At 34.1% G+C, this 24,416-nt stretch overlaps 1 protein-coding gene across 2 annotated transcripts in view; it reads left to right on the plus strand.

Annotated features, from left to right (window-relative positions):
• Positions 1–24,416, plus strand: part of COL24A1 (collagen type XXIV alpha 1 chain) — a 357,598-nt gene that overhangs the window by 232,342 nt on the left and 100,840 nt on the right. For both annotated transcript variants that reach the window (XM_031969393.1, XM_031969394.1), the window contains 6 exons: positions 7,954–8,007; positions 11,340–11,393; positions 12,575–12,628; positions 12,853–12,906; positions 15,275–15,328; positions 15,443–15,550. In XM_031969393.1, coding sequence (XP_031825253.1) covers positions 7,954–8,007; positions 11,340–11,393; positions 12,575–12,628; positions 12,853–12,906; positions 15,275–15,328; positions 15,443–15,550 — 378 coding nt within the window. The remainder of the gene's footprint in view (positions 1–7,953; positions 8,008–11,339; positions 11,394–12,574; positions 12,629–12,852; positions 12,907–15,274; positions 15,329–15,442; positions 15,551–24,416) is intronic.

Raw genomic sequence — 24,416 nt, forward strand, 5'->3', positions numbered from 1 at the left:
AAGAAAGAAAGAAAGAAAGAAAGAAAGAAAGAAAGAAAGAAAGAAAGAGAGAAAGAGACAGAGAGAGAGAGAGAGAAAGAAAGAAAGAAAGAAAGAAAGAAAAGAAAGAAAGAAAGAGAGAAGAAGGAAGAAAAGGAGGAAGGAAGAAAGGGAGGAAGGAAGAGAAAAAAAAGAAAGAAAGAAAGAAAAAGAGAAAGAAAGAGAAGAAGGAAGAAAGGGAGGAAGGAAGAGAAAGAAAGAAAGAAAGAGAAAAAGAAAATGTGAGAGTATTATGTTTAAAAGAATTGTACATTTTTAACCTATGTTAGGTTCCTTCCTGTCTTGGGGAAGGGAGAAGTAAGGGAGGGAGGAAGAAAAATCTGGAACACAAAATATTATAAAAATGAATGTTGAAAAGTATTTTTTACATTTATTTGGAAAATAAAATACTTTTGAAAATTTTAAAAAAGAAAAGAAAATGTTAAAGTACTATGTAAATATCGGTTATCTTTACTTCAGACATAAAACACATATATCTATATAGAGAAATATATATGCATGTAGCAGTTATAAATTGATACATATATTACATATAATATATTTTAGAATTTGTTATATGTATATGTTATATTGTTAACATAGCATTATAATTGTTGATATATAATTATAATTGGTAATACATTATGCTTTGTGTTTATTACATGCATGTATAATATGCATATTTATAAATATATGTATATGTATTGATATGTGTATATATATATTAATACATATTATGTATTAAGTACTAAGATAAAATTTTCTAAGTCTTCCTCCTCTTAACTTAGTGCTTATTTTGGGCAAGTTATCTTCTTTGGGTAAGAGTATACTTATCTATAAAGTGGAGATGGTCATTATTATATTTCATAATCACTCTGAGTCTTTTACAATAATTATAACAGCTAATATTTTATAGTAATTTTCGGGTAGTGAAACTATTTTAAAATGTTTTCATTTGTTCTTCACAGCAATCTTGGGTGGGAATAGGATAGGTTCTATTATTATCCCCGTTTTGCAGAGGAAAAGTAGCAAAAAGAGGTTAATTGACTTGTTCAAGATCACACAGCTAGTCGATAGGAAGCCACTTTTCAACTTATTTTCCTGAATCAGACCCAGCACTTTTTCCATGGGGTACTCTATCTACTTCTAAATTTTTAAAAGTATATATTTTAACTAATCCCAACCCTAACCCTATTCAATAAACTCAGTGTTCTTTAATTATTATAAAATGTTTCATTTCAAATTTTACATTATTTGATGATTAATTTATCAAGTCATAGATATTGTATTTTTTCTTCCAAATAAAGTCCAGACTCCTTAACCCAGTAGTTAAGACCCTCTACTATCTGTCACCACCTTGCCTTTCCAATATTTTCTTAATGTATTCCCTTCTACATACTTTAAACTCTGGTAGAATGGATTGCTTATTTTTCATTCCTTCTTCCACACCTCATTTCTTCCCACTTCCCTTTGCCTGGGCTCTCTGCATATCCATATCCCTCATGGACTTTCATGCACAGCTCAAATATCATTTCCTCCAGAAAATTTTTTCTCATTTTTCCCATCCATAAAAAATTCTACCCCCAAACCTTATATGTACTTCATTTCTGTTCTAATTAAATATTGTTTATATTACAACTTTAAATGGTAATCCCCTACTAAACTACAATCTCTGTGATAGCAAAGATTATCTGAGCATTGGATGGATAGTCAATATTATCCATATAATATCTCTTACCTTTAAACTGTGAGCTGGTTGAGAACAGGAAATGTCTTTTATCTTTCTTGTCTGTACAATGATTAGCACAGAGCTGGGTACATAGTAGGTGCTTGGTATTACAAGTTGTTTAATTAATTATATCTCTCTGAACCCCTAACACAGTGTTTAGCTATTAAGTAGATTTCTAATAAATATTTTTAATTCACTTGAAGTATACTGCTAGAATTCCCAAGGGAAAATATACCAGTCCTTTAAAGTTAAGAAGAATATTTTTTTTCAAATAAGTGTTACTATATACATATATATATATATATGTGTGTGTGTGTGTGCATGTATATATGTATATTTGTGTATGTATGTATTTGTATGTATATATACATGTATATGAAACTCTTGATTAACATACTAAAGATTTGGTACTAAGAAGAAAAGGAATTAAAGAAACTAAATGGGCCAAGAAATTGGCAGAATGACGGATATAAGAAAGAAGGGGGGGAAATGAACCTACAATATGAAAATAGAGTTGAAAAATATTGGGAGGTGAGCAGGGCCAGAAAAATTCAATTGTTATAAGATTTTGAAATCACAAGGCCAGCTCCAATTCCTCTTGAACAAAGATCTTAAGGAAAATTGGGGTGTATTACCAAAAAAAAGTTATTTTCTTTACTTTAGTGGATCTTCAGAGAGGAGACTAGTTAAAAACCAATGATAAATATATATATATATATATTTTTACTTCTGATCCTTTCAACAAAACTCTCCATTCAGCACTTTCATGTTTTACTAATTTAAATAAATGTTTATTAAATACCCACTATGTCCAATATACTATATCATAATGATAGTGACCATTGTCACTAAATGTTTCTTATTCTCCCAATGATACCAGGCAGTATACTATTTTGGTTACATTTATAAATATGGATATATTTTACCTTTATACTACACTCTATATAAGTAAAAGTAGCTTGAAGGACCTCCTAACTGAACCTACAGAAAGCTGATGCACTTATCCCTCCCTGTTCTATACCCAGAATTATGATATGGCCTGTTTTTCTAGTAGAAAGACTTCCCTAATGAGAGAGAGAGCTCCATTTTCTCATACTCACTGTTCACACCTCTGACTCAGGCTACCCAAAGGAAGGTTTTAATGGGAGTAAATTACATTATGGTTCACAATTTGAAGGGCAAAAAAAACCCTCAAACCTAATGATGAAACAGGGTAATATTTAGAATAATCTTAGTGTTGAAGCTATTTCATTGGTTTTTTTTTTCCATCTTTGAAAGCTGATCATCATATATAGATAAGGATAGTCTTAACATATGTAAAATGCTTTACAAACTTTGAAGTACTCTTTGAATGCCAGGTATTTATTATTATCATTATTATTTAGAGCATCTGCTCAGTTACCAGAATAATTCATTCACTGTCAATTCTGGATCACAGAGTTTATTAACTATTTATCCAGGTTCTCCCCTCCTCTTTCCAACCATGGGGTAAGTGAGGACAAGCTAGCACTTAGATACTTGGAGTACCCTATTTTCACGAAGACTTTGGAAAGAAGTGTTTTACCCCGGGAAGAAGCACAATCCAATACTAGGACAACGCAGGAGAAAAATATTAGAGCTAGCAAACATATTCATTTTTATTAGCAGATTAGCTCACCAGTTCCAGGATATTTCTCCCATAGATAGAATGTTACAATTACCTAGAGGTTAAAAGAATGAGATTTTGGGTGACCCTTTTTCCTAAAATCAAGTGATAATTTGTTCTTCTCAATACTTAACCAATAAGGAACCTCAAAGAAAATCTAGAGGATGATGTCATCAGAGTAATATATAATCAAATAAAGTAGAGTGATCACACAGCAAGAGAAAAGAATTGCAAATGAACAGCTATGTGCTCTACTGGTATCTTCTGAATGTCAGGAGAAAGAGAATAAGTCTGTCTACTCATTGAGTAAACACCTTGTAGCAAGAATATGGGAGAATATGGAAAAGAATATTACAGAATGGGCAGATCAGCAGGAATCATCATTGTTTGAGGGATTGGCAATATAATCAATGACAGCACAGATCCATTTAAATATTTTGAGTCTTCCATTGCCTAAACAATCCAGCTTTTTCCTACAATGAACACAGGTTTTCTCCTACAAATGTAGATGTCATAGAAATGCATGAAAGAAGACACTGAATTTCTTTAAATTTGCAAAGTATCATAGTATGTTAGTGCTAGAAGAGATCTTGGAGATCATCTGTTCTGGTTCTTTTCTTAAAAAGATCAAGAAATGGACTCAAAGAAGTGAAATGGCTTGTCCAAAGGTCAGACCCCAAAGAACAGAGCTACAACTTTGGAGATTTGGGGTTCCTGTCTATTACGCTGTTTCTTTTAGGTTCATTTTGTGTGCTTTCTAGTCTCTTGACATACACGTTTGGATTTTTTTTAAGTTTTTATTTGATACAAGGGACAGATATTTCCCTGTACGTTGAATGGTTCTTTAGAAATTACATCATTCTCCTCAGAGAGAAACAGGAAATCCTGGGGACATCGACCCTGAGGGAGAAAGTACCACATACATTTGATAAATGAGTTTCATGGAAGAATTGGTTTACTTTTCCATAAAAAAGAAAACTACTCGAAGGCATCATTTTAAATAACCGATGACATTTTGTATAGTCTTAAATCTGAAGAATAAAAGGGCAAAAAGAGAAGAAAGGAAATAGAAAAGCTTTGATATAAACATCCCTCAAGAAAAATATCCCTGCAGGAGGGGCTCCCAGTGTAAGCTAGGGTAAAGGCTGTTACCACTGTCATTCTCCAGCTGTTTTGTCTCTGAGAGTCTCTGCTGTCCCCTGCTGGTGGCTTCCCACAGGACAAACAGTCATTTCAGGCAAAGGCAAAAACCCAGCCCACTGGAGACACTGGTCACTGTCAGAGAAAGAAGGAATAGTCCTTGAGTGCATATGTATGTATGAATGTATGTTTGTGTACATGTGTGTTTTAAACAGAAGCTATCAATAAAATACTGCTTCACAAAGCTTGACATGCTTAGTCAGATTTCTTCTCTGTTTAGTTGTTTATTTTTTTTCTGTAGCTTTTAGTTATTTGGTACACTGAGTCCAAAGTCGATCCCTCCCTTTGACCATGAGGTTGCCTTCTAATGTTAATAAATATTTTCTTATTGAAATCTCTTTCTGAATTTGACTTCTAACCTATAGTATTATCAGACTTCTTTAAACTCCTTGTCTTTATTTGCATTCAGCAAAATGAGACTGTGACAAAAGTGAAGCAATCATTGGACTCCTAAGTCAAGTAATAGATGCTGGAAGAACCATTTTACATTCATTCCTTATGGAATCTTTTAATACTTACATTTGAGCTTACCTTCCAAGTCCTCAAGCTATCCTCCTATAACTTTGTCTTTTTTTATAGTTGAACTCCCAGAAGAAGAAAAAAAAAAAAGCTATCCACACTTGTTGCCTTCATCTTGCAATCTAGATTCTGATCTCATGAAACAACTGGAAAAGTTTTGTCTGAAATCCTACCCCTTAACTGTAGTTTGGGTTCTTAGATCTGTTTTGACCTTTCTTCTTGTTGTTGTTCTCCTTCTTCTCCTTCCCCTTCTATTTCTCCTTCTTCTTCTCTTGCTCCTATTTCTTCTCCCTTTCTCTTTCTCTCTGTTTCTTTCTGCCTCTATCTCTGTCTATCTCTGTGTGAATGTCTTTGTCTATCTGTGCCTCTGTCTCTCCTCTCTTTTCCTTCTTCATCTTCCTCTCCCTCTCTTCATCCCCCTCTTTCTCCCACCCTCTAACCCCCTGTCTATATATATATATATATATATATATATATATCCCAATCTTTACAAGTCTTCTTAGACTTTTAAAAAATATATATTTAAAACTTAAATTCAATATAGAAAAAACCTTAAAATTATATATATATATATATATATATATATAATTTTAAGGTTTACAATGCTCTCTTAGCAGCAGTCATATGAGGCAAGTAAAAAATATGTTAAGTACTTACTATGTGCCAGTGAGCTAAATAATATACAATATAATATGTAAAGAATATCTCCATATCACAGACAAGGAAGGCACTATTGACAGACAGCCTATATTAGAGTCAGAAATCCGAATACTATGTGAACTTGGACAAATGATTTAATCACCTACTGCCTCAAGCAACTCATTATTCCTATAAATTGTCTCCTCCATTAGATTGTGAGCACCTCGAGGGTCAAGATCATCTTTGCCTCTTTGTGTATCCCTTACACTTAGCACAATAGCTGGCATAGAGTAAGCACTTCATAAATGTTTATTGACTAGTGACTGAAATTGTCATTGTATATCAATGGAAAGAATTCCCATACCAGAACTTCCTTATATATATAAAATCATAAGTCTAAGGGTTTTTTAAATTGCAAATAAAGAAATGGAGATTCAGATAATGTTTTTGATCTTTAAACAGCAAAATGATTTGTCCAGAGATAATAACAGCTCATGTCAGCATCAAGATTTAAATCACAGTCTCCTGGATTTAAGCTTAGGACTCATTTTGAAACCCTATAATGCCCAACGATTTTTATCAGATGATAAAGTTAACTTGATAGAATTAATAAACCTGAATCTATAATAATTACTGAAGCTAATTTTCACCTCTCACCAACATTTTCTTCTGAGGACAATTGTGTTTCATTGACCTTGGGGGCTTTGTAGTGAGGTAGAATCTAGGCGATGACATTCCCAAAGTATTCAGCAAATTGAAATTTGTCAAAATGAGTTGTTTCTACACAATAGTATGGATTCTATCCTCTTTTTCTATAATTATTTAGTTGTTGTTAGTCATATCCAATTTGTGATCTTTTTTGTGTTTTGTTGGCAAGATCATTCTAGCGAATGATTTGTTATTTCTTTCTCTGACTTATTTTTGTGAGTGAGGAAACAGAAGCAAAAAGGATTGAGTGACTTTCCCAGAGTCACACAGCTAGCAAGTATATGAGGCTGGATTTCAACTCAGGTTTTCCTGAATCCAGCCCAGGCATGCTATCCACTGTGCCACTCAGTTACCCTAAGAGGAAGCAACTTAGTATGAGAGAAAGGGCATTGACTGGGAAGATAGAAACTTCCCAGTTAGTCCCAAACTTCTAGTTAGTCCTAGTTCTTCCACTTACTATGTGATTTTTGGACACAAGGATACTCTGTGACCTTGATCACATCTAAATTCTTGGTTATCTAAATTCTCTGAGCCTTTTTTTTTTCATTCATGAAATTAAGGGGTTGGCCAGTACTAAGTTTAGCAAATGACAATCCACTACCTGTTTTTGTATAGTCCCACAAGCTAAAAATGCTATTATGGTTTTTGAAAACAACCTCTCTCTAAAATACAAATTTAAATACAAAATTGTATTTTAAGATATAAAAAATCATTATTATCGTAAAGAACCACATAAAAACCAGTGGTAGTATGAATTTTACCCTCAGGTGGTAGTTTGCCAACTCCTAGAGTGGAGGACCTTTTACTAAGTGTCCAGGAACTATTCAAAAGACTTGTAAAAAATATATCTGTCCACAAACCTAAGTGGTTCTTCCACTTCCTCCCATGTGTAGACCTGGCTCAAAAAGAAAATCATGAATGGAAAATGTAATTTAGTTTGACACTCTAGGTAACTGGTAAGTTGTATGCTTGGGAGATTCATCAGAGATAAGAATGAGGGAAAAGAATAAGCACGTTGGCAGCTCTATTATCAGTAGTATTCACAAAGTCTAAAAGGTTTATCTACATGATAGCAGTCGGTGCTATTTCTCTTCATACCCAGTAGGGATAGGAATAGGAATGAAATCTGTGATTTTATTGATATTAGAATTCCCCCAAAAAGGAACTACCTTCTACTAATGTGAGTCAGCATTTTCTCCGTATTTTATGCACTTCAGAAAGTTGCCTGGTAACTAAGTTCAAAATGACTTGCCAGTGATTATACAGCCAATATATGGCAGGGGAAGGATTTGAACCCCTATTTTCCAGGCTTTGATATCTGCTCTTTATATGCTAAGCCAACTCTACCTTTTTTCACACCCAATTCTAAAACTAAAAATGAACAATTACATTAAATGACATCGCTTTCTTTTAATGAGTCATTATCTAATTTGTAGATTATCTTTTGAAGCAATTTCAGACAATATTTTTCTACAAATTTATTTTATTTTTTCAGGGTTTACAAGGAGCCCCTGGAAGCATGGGCGACAAGGGACCTCCTGGAGAACCAGTAAGTTTATCAAAGATATTTGCTAATGATGGACAACCTTTAAATTTCATATATCATGAACCCCACTCTGTTGTGGCCAAGTATAATTAAAAGTAGCCTTTATCATAAACAGTAAAAGCTAATGATATTGTGCAAATGGCTTAGTATGAATACAAATTTTAGTGCTTTTCTTATTGTTTTTAATAAAATCATGTTTGATATTCTTATTCTGAGACTACTATGGTACATACTGAAATAAAGAGAAGTCTATTGTAATAGATTGCAAAAATTCTTGCTTTGAATGGCTTGCTATTATTGTGGGAGCGCATGCACACACACACACACACATACACACTACACACACACACACACACACACACACACTTCTATGTGGCCAAATCTATAACAAAAGATCACACATTGAAGTCAGACCCTACAGATGATGGATCCAAGGTAAAAACACGTCAAGAATGCACTTAAATCAACACAAAGAATTACATCATGAGTTCATATATGTGAGGGAGGTTCCATGGAAAAACTGATTGTGAAAGGGAAAGACCTTGTCAAGCCCACTCTCTTACATTTGGTTCTTTATTGTCCATGAAATCATTCTTCTGGTGAGTCATGTCAAATATAATCGACTGTAATGTACTTTTAAGGTTTGTGATATAATGCAATCTTTCAAGCCACTGGGCTGATCTTATCCATCAGTTGACACAAAGGTTTATAGGTAGCCTTTGTATAATTCATTTAGTGAGTGACAATATGTGGAAAAATTCTAGCAGTCAAATAGTTATTTTTACTGAACTCTGAGGTTATTTCCTCCCATGAGCATTTATTATACATGCTCCAACTGTATAAGCCTCACAAACAATAAATCCAGCTATTTAAGTAAAATGCTTATTTTCTACTAAGAAGAAACAAGAGACAGAGACAGAGAGAAATAGAAGAGAAACAACAGAAAAAGAGAGAAAAACTAAAGGGAAAAAAAGGTTATTATTCAATTTTATCTGATTATTATGATTGGGTTATTTATTATTATTATTTATTGTTTTGGTCTTTTAAAATTTTTGGACCTCCAGCCCAATTCTAATTCTTTACAATTCTAATTCTAATTCTTCTAATTCTAATTATTTTGAATTAGAATAACACTCTTTTCTCCCAATAATCTAGATTTGCTTCCACTTAGCAAAGATTTCTTAAGCACCCAACTTATTTATTAAGGTATTGAAGATACAAAGATAACATTGACCCACTCCCTGGCTTCAAGAAGTTTATATTATTCTGAGGAGACGTGTGGACAGATAAATATAACATAAGGTAGGGAATGAAGAAAGCAAAAGATAAATGCAGGAAAAAAAGTGTGCTGGGAATATAGAAGGAAAGAGGAGAAATTTTCATCTAGAGGAAAGAAACCTTCAGTATAAATTCTCCTTTTCTATAAAAGGAGATAATCTAACATTCCTTTCAACTCTGACTGTTGAGTGCTTAAAACAAGCCTATAATTCATATCATCAACATCTTCACTGGCATTTATATAGCACTTTGAGGTTTACAAACTGCTTTATACATGTATCATTTTGTTCTCACGACAACCATTGAAGGAAGATGCTATAGCCATCCCCCTTTGACAATTGAGAAAGCTAATGCCAACAAAAGTTAATTGACTTGGCTAGGGGTCACACAGGTAATAAATGTTTGAGGCTGTGTTTGAACTCAGGTCTTCCTGATTCAAAGCCCAGTCCTCTAATTACTATTCCATTAAACTGTTGAACTAGTCTTAGTTTAAGTTTAAAATTTTAATTTAGTTTAAATTTAAAAAATTTTAGTTAAACTTAAGGTATTTCCAAAAAAGTATATTACTGGAGCTATAGCAACTAGAAAGATAGGTTCTGATTCTTTGAACAACAAAAAATGTTACTTTACAAAATTCTATATTTTCAAATGGCTAAATAGCATTATGTGATAGAAAACCCATTAGAACCTGCATATCTAAAGTGACCACTCAAGTTATAAAGCCAGGTGTATGGTTAGCAAAGCATATGGGTATGGGTTCACATGGGTTTTGGTTCTAGTCACAGAAATCTGGCAAGCATTGCCAAACTGGGAGAGAATCTAAGCTTTCTGGGAAGCAGATATGCTTAGTTATGGAAATGTACTTATATTAAAATATCAAGGGTCATTCTGAATCTGTAGCAGAAATCTGAAATAATTCCTTTTTTCCGTGAAGAGTCTATATTGCCATAGCCATGAGCATCCTTGGTGTGGGTAGATGGCCCTATATAGATAGATGTAAGAAAGGCACTTGTTGCAGCTTGCACAAATGTGTACAAGCATGCCTCTAGGATGCTCTTTGCCAAACAAGCTGGGGAAATTCCCGTGAGGCAAAGTTTCCTGGAGCAACAGACTACTATTGTGGCTTCTCCCACTCCAGCAAAGCACAAACAGAACAAGTAGCCCTACAGATCCCTGGGGAAGTGCCTAACATGATGTGGTTTCTAAATATGAATTCATTCATCTCTAAAAATTCCATAAAGATGCTTGAGCACACAACTCTCCCCAATTTTAACAAATAGATCCCATTGGTGTGGGCAATTTTAATGTTATTACAACGGGCTAATTATTCATTATTCATTCACTTCAAAGAACATTGCTTAGTCTAAACTTTTCCTTTGCCAAAAAGCCCCAGTATGCATTTCATTATACCTTACTGTGATTATGCTATTACTAAATCCACAAAATGAGCACAGAAATTATTCAGTCTGATCTATGCCGGCCAAGACTGTTCAACAAACAGAACGAATTGGGCATAGCTTGATTTTCTTTTTTCTTAGAAGATTATATTTGACTCTTTCTAAAATTCATGCTAATGATACATTGACCATTAGTGAAAAGGAATATGTCATTGAATCTATTAGCCTTCCAATAACTTACCAGTGGTTGTGAGAGAATTTACTATCTCATTGGTCTAAAAAAGATATTATGAAAGAATAAGGATAATGAAATGCCTAAATTTATATATAAAACTTTAGGGTTTGTAAAGTATTATTAATACATTATTTCATTTCATCCCCTTAATTACTTTGTGAATAGTTACCACAGTACATGTATTATTATCCACAGAAACTGTGGCCCAAGTAGATCATATAGTCAGGTATCAGAAGTGGGATTTGATCTCTTTCTGGTCTTCATTTCAATTTCAATACTATTCCAGTGGATAGGAGAACAATACTGATGAATATGATTGTTAAACAAATGGTATATATCATATTTGTGTGTTTAGTTATAATTCTGTGTTTATTTAAACTAATTTAATGCCTGATAGTCAAGATTTTTACATTTTTTAAATGTAGGGGGCACGGGGAAAACCAGGTGATGCTGGTCCTGTTGGAGAGATGGGTCCAGAGGTAAGTTTCACTCATTTAAAAAAAAACTATGAAAAACTAAATATATATTGAGCATGTGATGTACATTCTACAATCCAGACACTGTTTACTTTTTAAATAATAATAATTTTAACAATATTTAATTTAACACAAGGGGAAAACTTAAATTTGTAAACCTTTACCTAGAAAAAAAGGGCAGTTTTATTTGATGATGCTAATTTTCTACTTCTAAACACTTCTTGAGAGGGACTGTAGTGTGATGGCTAAAGACTGGGTTTTAGAATCAGGGAACCTGAATGTAGGTCTGGTCTTTGATGCAGACTGGCTGTGTTATCCTGGGCATATCACTTCATTGTTCAGTGTCCCCAGCAGCTTTATAACATTACACATAACAATGACCAATGTACATCAATAGAAAGAGTTTCCTCTAGAGATTGCTCCTTAAACCAGTAAAGTCACAAGTATGAACCCCCAAAAGCTTCCCTTATGATAAGTAATAGAACAGAAAATAAATGATACTCTTACTTCATAACTTGAGAGCTGACTTCACTCTATGCTTCCAGTTTTTATATCTATCTCCTTTAGAGAAGTATAATGGAAAAAAACTGAAAAAATAAGTCAAATTGAAAAAAAATCCACACTTGCTCCAAGACTAGGAAAGGAAAGGAAAGCAAGAGGTAACACCTATGTGCCAAGGACTGTACACTAAGTGCTTTTATAAATATTATCTTATTTGGTTTTCATGAAAACACTCAGAAGTCCCATTTTATAAATAAGGAAACTGAGGCAGAGAGAGGTTAAATGACTTGCCCACAATCACACAGTAAGTGTGAGAGGCTGGATTAGAACTCAATTCTTGATTCTAGGCTTTACCACTAGCTAGTTCTATAAAGTAGATACTACAAAATCATTCATAAAATTCTACCAGTGCCTAAAGGTTTCAGGGAATGACTTTAAGGACGTATGCTCAATCAGAGAATCCTCAGAGAAGAGGAAAGTATCTTTGCCCTGCCTCTAAAGGCATTCTGAAGATATTGCCTCTCATATTTCTCCATTATGAGCAGAAGCCAATGTTTTACATGAGTATTCATGAATCTTCTAGCTCATAGACACCATATTCTCTTAGGCAAAGAATTGTTGTGGTAATTAAAAATAAGCTAATATTTATTTTGTAAATAATACATCAAAATGTCCATTTTTAGGGACCTCCAGGCATTGAAGGAGAATCCGGTCTACAAGGAGAGCCAGGTACAAAGGTAATTTTCATCCATCAAGGGCTTCTTCCATCCATTGAATTCCACAGAATCGCCATGAATGACCAATACTTAATGAGAAATCTCAAGAAAAGGGAAAGAAGGAAGACAGCCAATAAAAGAGGCAAATTTCTTCTACCTCTCTCCTTTATGCTATGCCCATCACGATAAGATAATGTGTTCATTTCAATGATTTAGTACTTTACCATTTTTATTCCATGCTTCAGGGAGACCTTGGACCAGTGGGTAATGTTGGAGCATCTGGAGAACCAGGATTAAGGGTGAGTGTCTAATAAATATCAATTTAGTGCACTGGATTGCCTATTTTAAAGATGCAAAGTTGCCAGCATGTCCATTTCAATCAAATAACATGATAAACCTCTCTGATTCATTGCAGAATTATGCTGGCCATATTTCATAATTTTTAAAAGTATGCTGTACATTACTAATGCTATCCAGCTGTAATTTAACAGCTTTTTAGAACTCTAGACATGTATTCAAAGCTCCATTGCCCAATATATATAATCCCTGGGATTTTTCTTAATTCTAGAGGGAAAAGGAGTGACTCACAAATACCAACAAAAGCATTTCTATTTATTCATCTGTAAAATTAGAGAGTTGGACTAGACAATTAATAAGGCTCCTTTGAGCTCTAAAATTCTGATACTGTGATTCTATATTATTGGTTTAAATTACTTACCAGTCAATTACAAAATCATAGTAATATAAAATTTGTAAGAACAAAAAGGTGACTACGTGGTACATTGGATAGAACACTTGGTCTGGAGTCAGAAAGAACTGAATTCAAATCCAGTCTCAGACCTTTTCTAGCTCAGGCAAGTCGCTTAATCTTTGATTCAGTTTCCTCAATTGTAAAATGGGGATAAAAATAGCACTTACTTCTTAGAGTTTCTGTGAGGGTCCAATCAGATAATATTAGTAAAGTGTTTAGGACAGTGCCTGACATAGAAGGTACATAATAAATGTTGTTTTCTTCCTTTCTTGTTCATCAGAGACTTAATTAACTAAAACACCAGAAAACTTTCCACACTGCTAGAATAACCCATCCTGTGAACAAGTTCATTATTTCATAGTGCTTAGTTATACTTAGTTATTACTTTAAAAGGAGTTCATTTTATCCTCTACTCTTTACCCAAAATATTTTTCACCCTCAACATTAAAACATCAGCAATAATAGGAATGCAACTTATTATTTTATTTTCAAGATCAGATAAGCTAAACTTAGACTGACCTACTAAAGTAGTAATATTAATTTTCTATTAAAGATGTATCTCCCACAACACTACTTTACAGAAAACATTCCTTTTCTCACATGTCAGAATGTTTCATTACAAAACAGATTCTTTTCAGGTCACCATGAACCCAGATTGTATCATTATTATCCTAGTACAACAAAGAATCCTATAGAGGTTTGGCTAAGGAAGGGTCTAGAGTTCTAGACCCCATAATCATAAGTAAGGGTAATAAACTTCTTGCAGGTAGATATTGTTCCATTTCTGTCTTAGTATTTCCAACGTCCAGCATAATATCAGGTTTATGGTAGGTGCCCAATAAATGCTTGTTGATTGATTTCCATTTTGCACTTTTTGAAGAATGTCTCAGTTTCATTTTATCTGTTTATCAGGAAAACAATGATAGAACAGATTTAATCTAAGTTCATTTTTTAATTTTTGAATTCATTTTCGCTTTTCTTCCATCTTTCCTCCCCTTTTCCTTCTCTTTCTAGTCTGTTTTTTTTCTTTTCATTTTTGTAAACCCAGGAAGAAAATATCAATAAGTCTAATTTTGATGGCTCAAAAAAGTAAAGATCCAACCATATTTTTAATGTAACATAGTTAATAGAGTGTCTGACTTTGAGTCAGAATAAGCTGTGTTTAAATCCCTTTTCAGACCCTTCCTAGTTCTGTGATTCTGGAAAAGTCACAAGACCTACTTGTGCCTCAGTGTTCTCATATGTAAAATGAGGGGCCTAGATTTGATGGTCACTAAGACCCCTTACACTTCTAAGTTTATAATATCCTGATCTATGATCTCTCTCTAGGATGTCTTATAAAATATATTTCTGTGAGTTCTATACAGAAACCTCTTAAAGAACTACTTTTAAATTTTTTCATCTGTATTTCGGGTTACTCAAGTCCACAGAAACATTCAAAATATAACATGTTGAATCATTTGAACACAATAATAATAGATTACAATTATGTAGTGCTTATTACATGCCAAGCACTATGCTAAGCACTTTATAAGTTTTAATCTCCATGAAGATGACAGCAAATTAAGTATAATTTTATGATGTGAGCCTGTGAACAATTGTTCAAGGACCAGAGTTACAAAATGAACATTGCATAACTTTTTATTGACTAAGATTTATCATTTTGCTAGGATTTGACTATATTTTAGATTTACAATATTCTTCTTAAATCAGCCAGAGGAAACAAATTAAAAAATTATTATTATGTCAGTTTGCTATAGAAATAAAGAAATAAAGGGGACAAAAAGCTTCACAATTAATTCTTTTTTCAACTATTTGAGATGTCCAGAGGCAATTTTTTTTTCAATTAAAATACCTGCCTTAGCAGTGTTAGAAAAAAAACTTTTTTAAATATTTTTGTTTCTTACACAAATTAGGGTGAACCAGGAACTCCTGGAGAAGATGGTCTTCAAGGAAAAGATGGAATAAAGGTGATAAAACATTTTTCGTATAGTTAAAATCTAAAATATTATTTCTTTTCATCATGTGTCCTTAATTAAAGGGTATGCTATGCAATAAATAATGCTTTTATTTTTATGTTTCAGGGTCACATAGGAGATACAGGACCTCCTGGAGAGCCTGGGGAGCAAGGAGAGACAGGTTTACCAGGAATTATAGGACCTTCAGGTGGACCAGGAACAATTGGCCCTTCAGTGAGTAACACTTAGCTTTACCCTTCAAATACTCAATGAGCTTATAAGCTTCCTTTATTGCCTAACAACAGGTGAAATATAGGAATTAAAGCTAAGAAGAAAGAGTATGGCACTGCTTTTAGACCTCTCTTGGCAATATAATTAATAATAACTACAGTCATAACATCATCTATTGTTGTTTTTGTTCAGTCATTTCAGTGGCATCTGATTCTTTGTGAAGTCATTTGGGATATTCTTGGCAAAGATATTGGAGGGGTTTTCCATTTCTTTCCATTTCATTTTATAGATAAGGAAAGAGAGGAAAATATTGTGATTTGTTCAGAATCACACATATTATAAAGGTCTGAGGCTATATTTGAACTCAAGTCTTCTTGACTTTGCGCCCAATGCTCTATCCACTACTCCACCAATGGAAAACTATTACACACAAAAAATTCAGAATAAGAGAAATTCAGAAGGAAAAAATATAAGAAAACTTAAATGAACTGATAAAGAAGCAAACAGAATGAGAAAAAATACACTCATTCTGAATTCATGTCTGCTATATATCATGTATCCCTCCATTTGTTCATGAGGTTATTTTTGAGAGATTTTGTAAAATACATGGCTGAACTCCAGGTATGTTATACTATTGTTTGCCAGACTAGTAACTTTCTCCAAAGGGTTTTTACAGTTTCTATTTCTACATATTCCTTTTTATTTATCAGTTCCATTCCTTCATCTACCCTTTAAAAATTGAACATATCATTAAGGCAAAGAATTGATCTACCTTCAAAAAAGAATGACAGCAAATATCAAGGTAGGAGACCACTTGGCAATGATAGCTTCTCTCTGTGCCAAATTTGTTATCCATTTACCTGTCTATTTCTTTCTTTTCTCTAAGGTAGTCTGTAAGCTATTCCCACCCCTCTGCTATATTTACTCCTGCTGTTCCTCAACCAAATATTCTTTTCCATACTTCTCCCCCCCCCAACTTATAAATTTTCTCCTATGAGTAAATTGAGTTAATATTCAATGTTACTCCATTACCTCACTAACATATCCCTTTGGAATAAGGCAAATGTTATACATACTTCTCTATTACCACATTCCCATATTTGGTCACATCAGTCTGTGATGCAAAAAAAAAATCATTATGATGCATATAAAAACCAATATTACTGAATAAATGTTTCTAGATCATTTTTTTTAATTAAGCTTTCTAAATCTTCCACTAAAGTGACATTTTCACTTGAATACCTTAGAGTCCAGGTAAGATGAGAAACACTCTGTGAACTTCAAATAAGCCATTAATACTGAGACCAAGAATAATTAAGGGCCTCGCTACTGGATTCTCCTGTGGGGGATAGAGGAGACAAAAGATGGGAAGAAAGTCTTTGTACTTCTCTGCAGACTCATGTGTTTTCCCATCCATGTATGAATGCTGCATTTCTTCATCTGTAAAATGAGTGGGTTGGATGGGATTCCTTTGCTAGTACCTCCCAGCTCTAAAATGATATGTAAGGTTTTATGAATCCGAACATCTGTCCATTGCCCCAGACGTGATCTGTTTTACCTTTTCTTCTTCCTCCCACTTGTTAAATGTGGGGACTTTCCAAGGTTCCTCTCTCATCTCCTCCCATAGTTTCAATTTTTCCTCCTACAAAGATAATTATTGTCGACATCTTCTGCTGACCTCTCACCTTTGATCCAGTACCATCTCTCCTCCTGACTACTAGACCTTTCCACTTATTCCACGTTAAGCTTGGTGTATCTAAAAACAAATCCATTGTTTTGTCCCTTCTAAGTATATATACACATATTTGTATATATATTTACATATATATACATATATATAATACACATACATACACACACATAATTTCCTTGTTCTAACTCCAGTCATCAAAAGTAAAGCTTGTTTTTTAACATTTTACTCTGTCTTGTTCTTTGCTCTACTGTTCCCCACTACAATCAATAATTTGCCAATTTAATCAGTGCCTAAATTGAACTATTTTAAGGTCAAATAACAAATTTTTCAAATGACCAGGAAAAAGTTCTTCAAATATAAAGAAAAGGAAACTTGAATAACCTAAGACTAGCTGGCACAATGGATAGAATGGATGGGGCTGAAATCTGAAAGATGCCTCTTTCTGAGTTCAAATCCAGTCTCAGACACTAGCTATATGACCTTGGGCAAGTAATTTAATCCTATTTGCCTCAGTTTCCTTATCTGTGCACAATCTGGTAAAGGAAGTGGCAAATCATTCCAGTGTCTTTGCCAAGAAAATCCCAAAAGGGGTCACAAAGAGTTGGACAACACTGAAAACAACCGAACAACAACATTCCACATCCACTGGAAACCACAGAAAAAAATGAAAAAATATATTCTGAAAAGTAAAGGTCAAGACACCACTTAAAAGAAAGACATACCCTGCAAGCATGAGCTTAATAATGAATGAAATAAAAAAGACATTCAATTAAAAAAGACACTTGAAGCAGGAGGAATGAGCAAATTATTTAACTTGCAAACATCAAAAACATAAGAAAGGAAAATAAATACAACCATCAAGGAAATTACATGTAACAACATAAATTATCCCATTTCTACATCTCTATTAAAAGGGGGGAGGGAACCTGGAAAAAGTAATCCACCTATCAGGTTCAAAAAAGAAGAAACCATTAAAGAATTCTTTCTAAAAGCACAAAAGGAAATCAAGATGAAAGTAGAACATAAAGAAACAGGAGAATGAGTGAAGTGGTGAAAGGGAGGGATTGAAATTGGGAAAATAAATGAGGAGCTCTTGACCCATCAACATCTGGATTCAAGAGGTCCCATTGAAGAACAATTCCATGGATGGAAAGATGTAGCTCCTGCTGGGAGTTGGTACAACAGAGAATACTTCCTGCAAAAGAATTGTGCGCCTTTATGGACAATATCCTTCCTTTGAAGGGAAATTAGAGCTCCCCTGGGAAAGTAGCACTTAAAAAGTGAGAAGTAAGCCAGCAAGGAGATTGCATGGCAAAAGGGGGGGGGGGGCGGGGGAGGGAATAGAGAGGGCAAGGAGTAGCATTGGATCTCACAATTTGGAATGTTGGGATATTTTTTACCATGGGGCAATGTCTCTCTGGGGAAATGTAAGAGTGAGGCTTAATAGAAAGAAAGAAACAAAGTAAAGAGATAAAATCTTTAAGGCAATAAAAAAAATTGGTTAGATGAGGAAATTTAAACTTGGAACTTTAGAAGCTTTAATTCTAAGTATACAATCTATGAATCAAAGAATAAAAATTTAGAATAGATAGGGGGAAAGAATTCATGAAGAAAACAAGGTTAAGATATTTTTCTTATGGAAAAACAAAAGGATAATAAAGAAAAAACTAAAAAAATTGAAAAGGTAAAGGGGAAAGGGAATTTTGAACTAACCTCTTAAATGAGAAGGGAAAAAAGAATCGGAAAGGAGGGGGAAAACATATCACAAAATAAAGTGGGGAAAGAAAAAAAAATCAATAAGGTTAGTAAAATTCCCAAGTGACAAAAAGAATCAACAAATAGGGGAAAAAAGGGGTGAAGGAAGGGGGAGAAAAAATGTTAAAATAAGGTTGACTTAGAGTAAAGTAATTATATGTAGGGACAAAAAAACTGACTTAATTAGAAAACAGCAAACCAAAATTTCTAATTCAGAAATTTAAAAAACCCAATTACTAGAAAAGTAAATAGAGGAAAATAAAAATCAAACTCAACATTTAAATTGTAAATGTATTAAATAAAGAGAGTGAGGTTGTATATCAGAACAAAACCCCACACTCTCTTCCTTTGAAGAAACATATTTAGAAAGCAAAGACACTCATTCAACAAAAATAAGAGGCTGGACAAATATTTTATGCATCAGATGGATCCTAAAAGTAGAAGTAACTGTGTGAATTTTGAAAGTGTTCATGCTGAGACACTTGTTTGGTACATTGTAATGGAAATTCTTTGGGGGCATGGATTAACCCACATGGCTTGGTCACTGAGATCTCTTATGATTTTAAACTTTGTGATTCTGTTATAAGATGATTTCTTTTTGGTGTGAAAGATGAGAGGGTCAAAATTGATTCTGAGATTGTCAACTGGTAATTGCTGGAAGATAGTGATACCCTTAACAAAAATAGGAAAGTTAGTAAAAGGTTAGGTTTTGGAGGGGTAGGGAAGACAATAATTTTTATTTATAATAGTGTTGCATTTGAGACATTAATTGTAAATTTCTGATATCCAGATTGGAAATGTTCAGTAGTCAATTAATAATGTATAATTGGTCTTCATGATAAAGACCAGGAATAGAAATAGATGCCTTGAAATCATCTGCATAAAATTAGAAACTGTTACTCACCAAAAGAAAAAGTATACAAAAAGCAAAGGTGTACATAGGGGAAAAAAATTAGAACAGGATTGAGCTGTGGAGTATACTTATATATAAGGAGTATGGAAGATGATCCAGCAAATGACATTGAGAAAGAGTACCCAGATATATAGAAGAACCAAGAAAAAGCAGTGTCACAAATACCTAAAGGAGAGTTTTCAAGAAGAGGGGCAATCAACAGGGTCACATGTTTCAGAAAACCCAAGAAAGATGAAGACTTTCTTCAGAGCCAAGTAAGCTTCATGGATAGCAGTGCCACAGTAAGAGAAAATCTATATGGAACAAAAGCTGTTTCTTCAAAGAATTCCTGTGTCTCTGAGGAACATTTGATTGTTCTTTGGGAATCCCCAAACATGAGTAGGCTCTGCTTTGCCTTTGGCATGGGGCCCTATGTTGTACCTTTTTTCCATGTGAACTCATTTCCCCACAGGCATTCATTCTCCTCAGTACCAGCATCTGGGTGTTTTGTAAAGATAGAGTTCCAGCTATTGCATAGCCTTATACGAGAAGTTCTCTCACCAAAAAACTATCTTCCCTTTGGCTCTATTTGGCTCAGTTCCAATAAAAGTTATCTTTATTTTTCATTTTTTTTTCTGGAAGGAATAGCACACTGTTGCCATCACAAGTGGTAAGGGAATAAAAAATTTGAACCATCTATTTATACACTCAGCAAATATAGAATAAGTGCCTAATAATAATGTGCTAATTACTGTGGAGATACAGAATTTAGACAAGATACTATGCTTATCTAAGAAGGTAATCTAAGATTCGCTAAGAAAATAAAATGTGATATTTGTAAAACAGACATAGAAAGAACAGGAAAAGGAAAGAGCCTCCAAAAATGAGGAAAAGAACAATGGTAGAGAAAAGGGGATAGAGAGAGACTGAGGACAAAATTTTCCCATTTCACAATTTTACTTGAGTCTGGCCTGGCTTATTATAATGCTTTTTGGGGGGTTGAGTGGAGGTGAGTGCAATCATATGTTTCTTTCATTCTTTTGATTGCCATTCTGGTTGGAATTTTATATCCCCTTAGGCTCATAAACCCAATAAAAATACTATGACATGTTTTCAAAAAAGTTTTCACAGGCCAAGGAATTGTTGCTTCATCGGCCCTTCTGAAGCTGGAATTGATTTTCCCCATTGAGGTCTACCTTAGTTATACTCTGTAGTAAAGAATAAACAATTCAATTCAATGAGCATTTATGAAACACCTACTATGTGAACAATATTCTGCTAAACTCTAGAGATAAAATGATAGTTCATATCCACAAAAAGCTTATATTTTGATTGGATGAGTAGAGATTAAACATGATATAGTCATGACTATACATAGATGTTTGCAATATGCACAAGATAGAATGTGATAGGCATAAAGGAAAAATCCAAGCAAAATTCTCAAGGGAAATTTGAAGAGGAAATGAAATATGGGAGTATTAGAGAAAATTTTGTGAAGGTGATACCTAAACTGAAGCCTTGAAGGAAAAGCAGAATACTAAAAAGTGAGAGATGTGAGGTCTGAGCTCCTGAGTTGACCTCAGGATCAGCCAGAGTCAGGATCAGCAAAAGTCCTTGGTCTTTAGGGGGAGAAGTAAAGGAGATGGATGAAACTGCCACAAGCTCTCCACCTACTGAGCTCCCTTTTCCTTGTTCTCCTCCAAAGTGATTCTGGCTTGTCTTACTCCACCCTCTAATCTCTCTTACGATTATCATATACACTAAAAGATGGAGCCAGCACAGAATAGTGGGAAGGGTCATTTTCCAAGCACATGCTAATAGAGTATTGTCCAATAGGTAATTAGCCTTAAGTGCTCAGTTGTCTGATTCCAGTGCACCTATTCAGAGTTTCAGCCCTTTACAGAGAAATGAGCACATCCAGGGCAACTAGATAGCACAGTGAATAGAGCACCAACCTTGGAGAGAGGAAGAGAAATGAATACATTTCACACTTGGAGGCAGTAGAGTAGTATAATAATGCAATAAAAGAAAAACCTGGATTCAGATCACCCTTCTGTGCTAGCTTTATGAACATGGACATGGTTCTTAACCTCTCTGAGCTTCAGTTTCTCCATCTATAAAATGGGAACATTAATATTTTTGGTATTTTGAAAGATAGTGTAGAGAGGAAAGAATATGGAAAATAGAGATACTTTTAAGGTTGCCACTAATCCAGTCAAGAAGTGAACAAATTGGAAGAAATGTAAATAAAGATAATGAATGCAAGTAACAAAGAATAAACAAGATTAGCCAAGTAACTGAATTCAAGGAAAGGGTGCTGTGAATAAGGAAGAGAGAACAGATAAGATTTTTTGCTAGTGTATGTTGTTCTTTTCTCTTTTTCTTTGTTTTTTGTTAAATTTTATGTTCCAAACTGCCTCCCTTCCTCACTTCCTATCCCACACTAGAGAAGGCCACCATTTGACATGTCCTGAGGATTTAAGTGTACTTTTGGATCTTCAAGAGAGTAATCTCTACTTTATTCCAAGTTCCAGAAGCAAGTTCAAAAGAACAAGAGCTTAAAAGAACAAGAAGATGCATTCTGTCACTTTCAGCCCCCACCCAATTTCTGTTTTATTTTTCTACAAAGTCTACAGCAACATCTGAAATTTATGTCACTGGACCAATTATAACAGAAAAGACATTTGAATGTTCCCTTGGAGAAGCATCTTCCTGACTTAATGTCATCTTCATCTAAAGAATCAATTGCAGTGATAATTAGGACCTAAGAATATACAGAGAAATTGAGTACAAAGTTAAATGTCTTCTGGGTAACCAGATGATGCAATCCATAGAATTCCAGATCTGGAGTCAAGAAGTCTCATCTTTCTGAGTTCAAATGTGGTTTCAGATACTTTTTCTAGCTATGTGACTCTGGTCAAATCACTTAATCTTGTTTGCCTCAGTTCCTCATCTGTAAAATGGCAAATGACTCCAATATCTTTGCAAAGAACATCACAAATGGGGTCACAAAGAATCAGGCATGATTGAATGACAATAAATATGTCTTCAGTCCTTAGAAAAAAGTTAAATGGAATAGTGAATGTGCATGTTTTTTTCTTCAGCTTATTTGAAGTGTTATATCAGGATGAGCTTAATCTGTAGAAGAAGATCTTAAGAGAGTTATTTTCCTCATAGTAGATTACTAGAAATATGGGGTTTTAAAGCTGGAAATTGGGTCAGCTAGGTGGCACAGTGGATAGAGTGCTGGTTCTAGAATTAGGAAAACTCATCTTCCTGAGTTCAAATGTGGTTTCAGAGACTTACTAGCTTTGTCACTTAACTCTATTTGCTTCAATTTCCCCAACTGTAAATTAAGCTAGAGAAAAAAATTGCAAACTGCTTTAGTATCTTTGCCTAAGAAAACCTCAAGTGGGGTCATGAAAAGTCACACTTGACTGACAAATGACTAAACAAATTTGGAAAATACTTTGTAGAGATCATCAAGGAAAAATTCTTTATTTTCCAGATAAGGAAAATGAAGCTTAGAATTGTTCAAGGTTATACAGTCAGTTTGTGTCCAAAGCAGTACTGAGTCTGAGATCTGCTTCTTTCTAGTTCTATTAAATCACCTTTAAAGAGAAGCTATGAAGTCAAGGGGACTGATATCCCAAACTATGGAAGCAACCACTTTTTCTTGATCACCTGGGAACATTTTGCCATTACCTCTCAATTCAATACCCTTCTTGCCCTTTGAAAAATCTTTAAAATGATGAGAGTTTTGAATTGGAAAGAAGTGGCAAATTGGAAGGGATAGCATAATATTGATCTCTGAGGATCAGAAATTTGAGATTGATCTGAGCTAAAGTATGCCCATCCAAAGATTCTTTGCTTTGTTTAGTCTTGGCTCAGTTTTAATCATGGAAGAAGCATGGCATAGTGAGTAAAAGTTGGATGCCAAAAAGAACTGTGTTTAAGTTGTGCCTTTGACACATACTGGCTGTATGACTCTGGGGAAGTTGTTGATTTCTCATGACCTTAGGGAACTCAGCAAAGTATACATTTCAGAGAGTGTATTGACCTGAATTGGTAGAGGGAGTTTTCTCATCAGAGAATTCCCCATGTCAATGAAGTCATAGTTCTGAATCCTAACTTAATAAAGCAATATGGAAATACAGGGAAACATAAGTCAGGTTTAGCAACACTTTGAGATTCTCAAGGAAAATTAAGAAAACTTTAAATTTAAATAAATTAATTTTAATTAAAGGACTAGACTTTTGACGATATTGCTAGCACAAAATTATTTTTTCAGGAGATTTTCTTTACCAATAACATATTAGTAACTTCTGCAATTTGTTATGTTTAAAAAGTCATGTGGGGCACTGAAAAGTTAAGTAACTTATCCAGAGTCATACAGCCAATACATGCCAAAGCAACACTTGAACCCAGTTTCTCCAGATTTCAGGAATAGCCCAACAGGAACAAGATAGGCTAGCTTTCTATCTACTAGTATACACTGTCTCTTTGCTTTAGAATAGACACAAACATAA

This window comes from Sarcophilus harrisii, chromosome 4 (genome assembly GCF_902635505.1).
Source record: "Sarcophilus harrisii chromosome 4, mSarHar1.11, whole genome shotgun sequence".
Taxonomy (NCBI): Eukaryota; Metazoa; Chordata; class Mammalia; order Dasyuromorphia; family Dasyuridae; genus Sarcophilus; species Sarcophilus harrisii.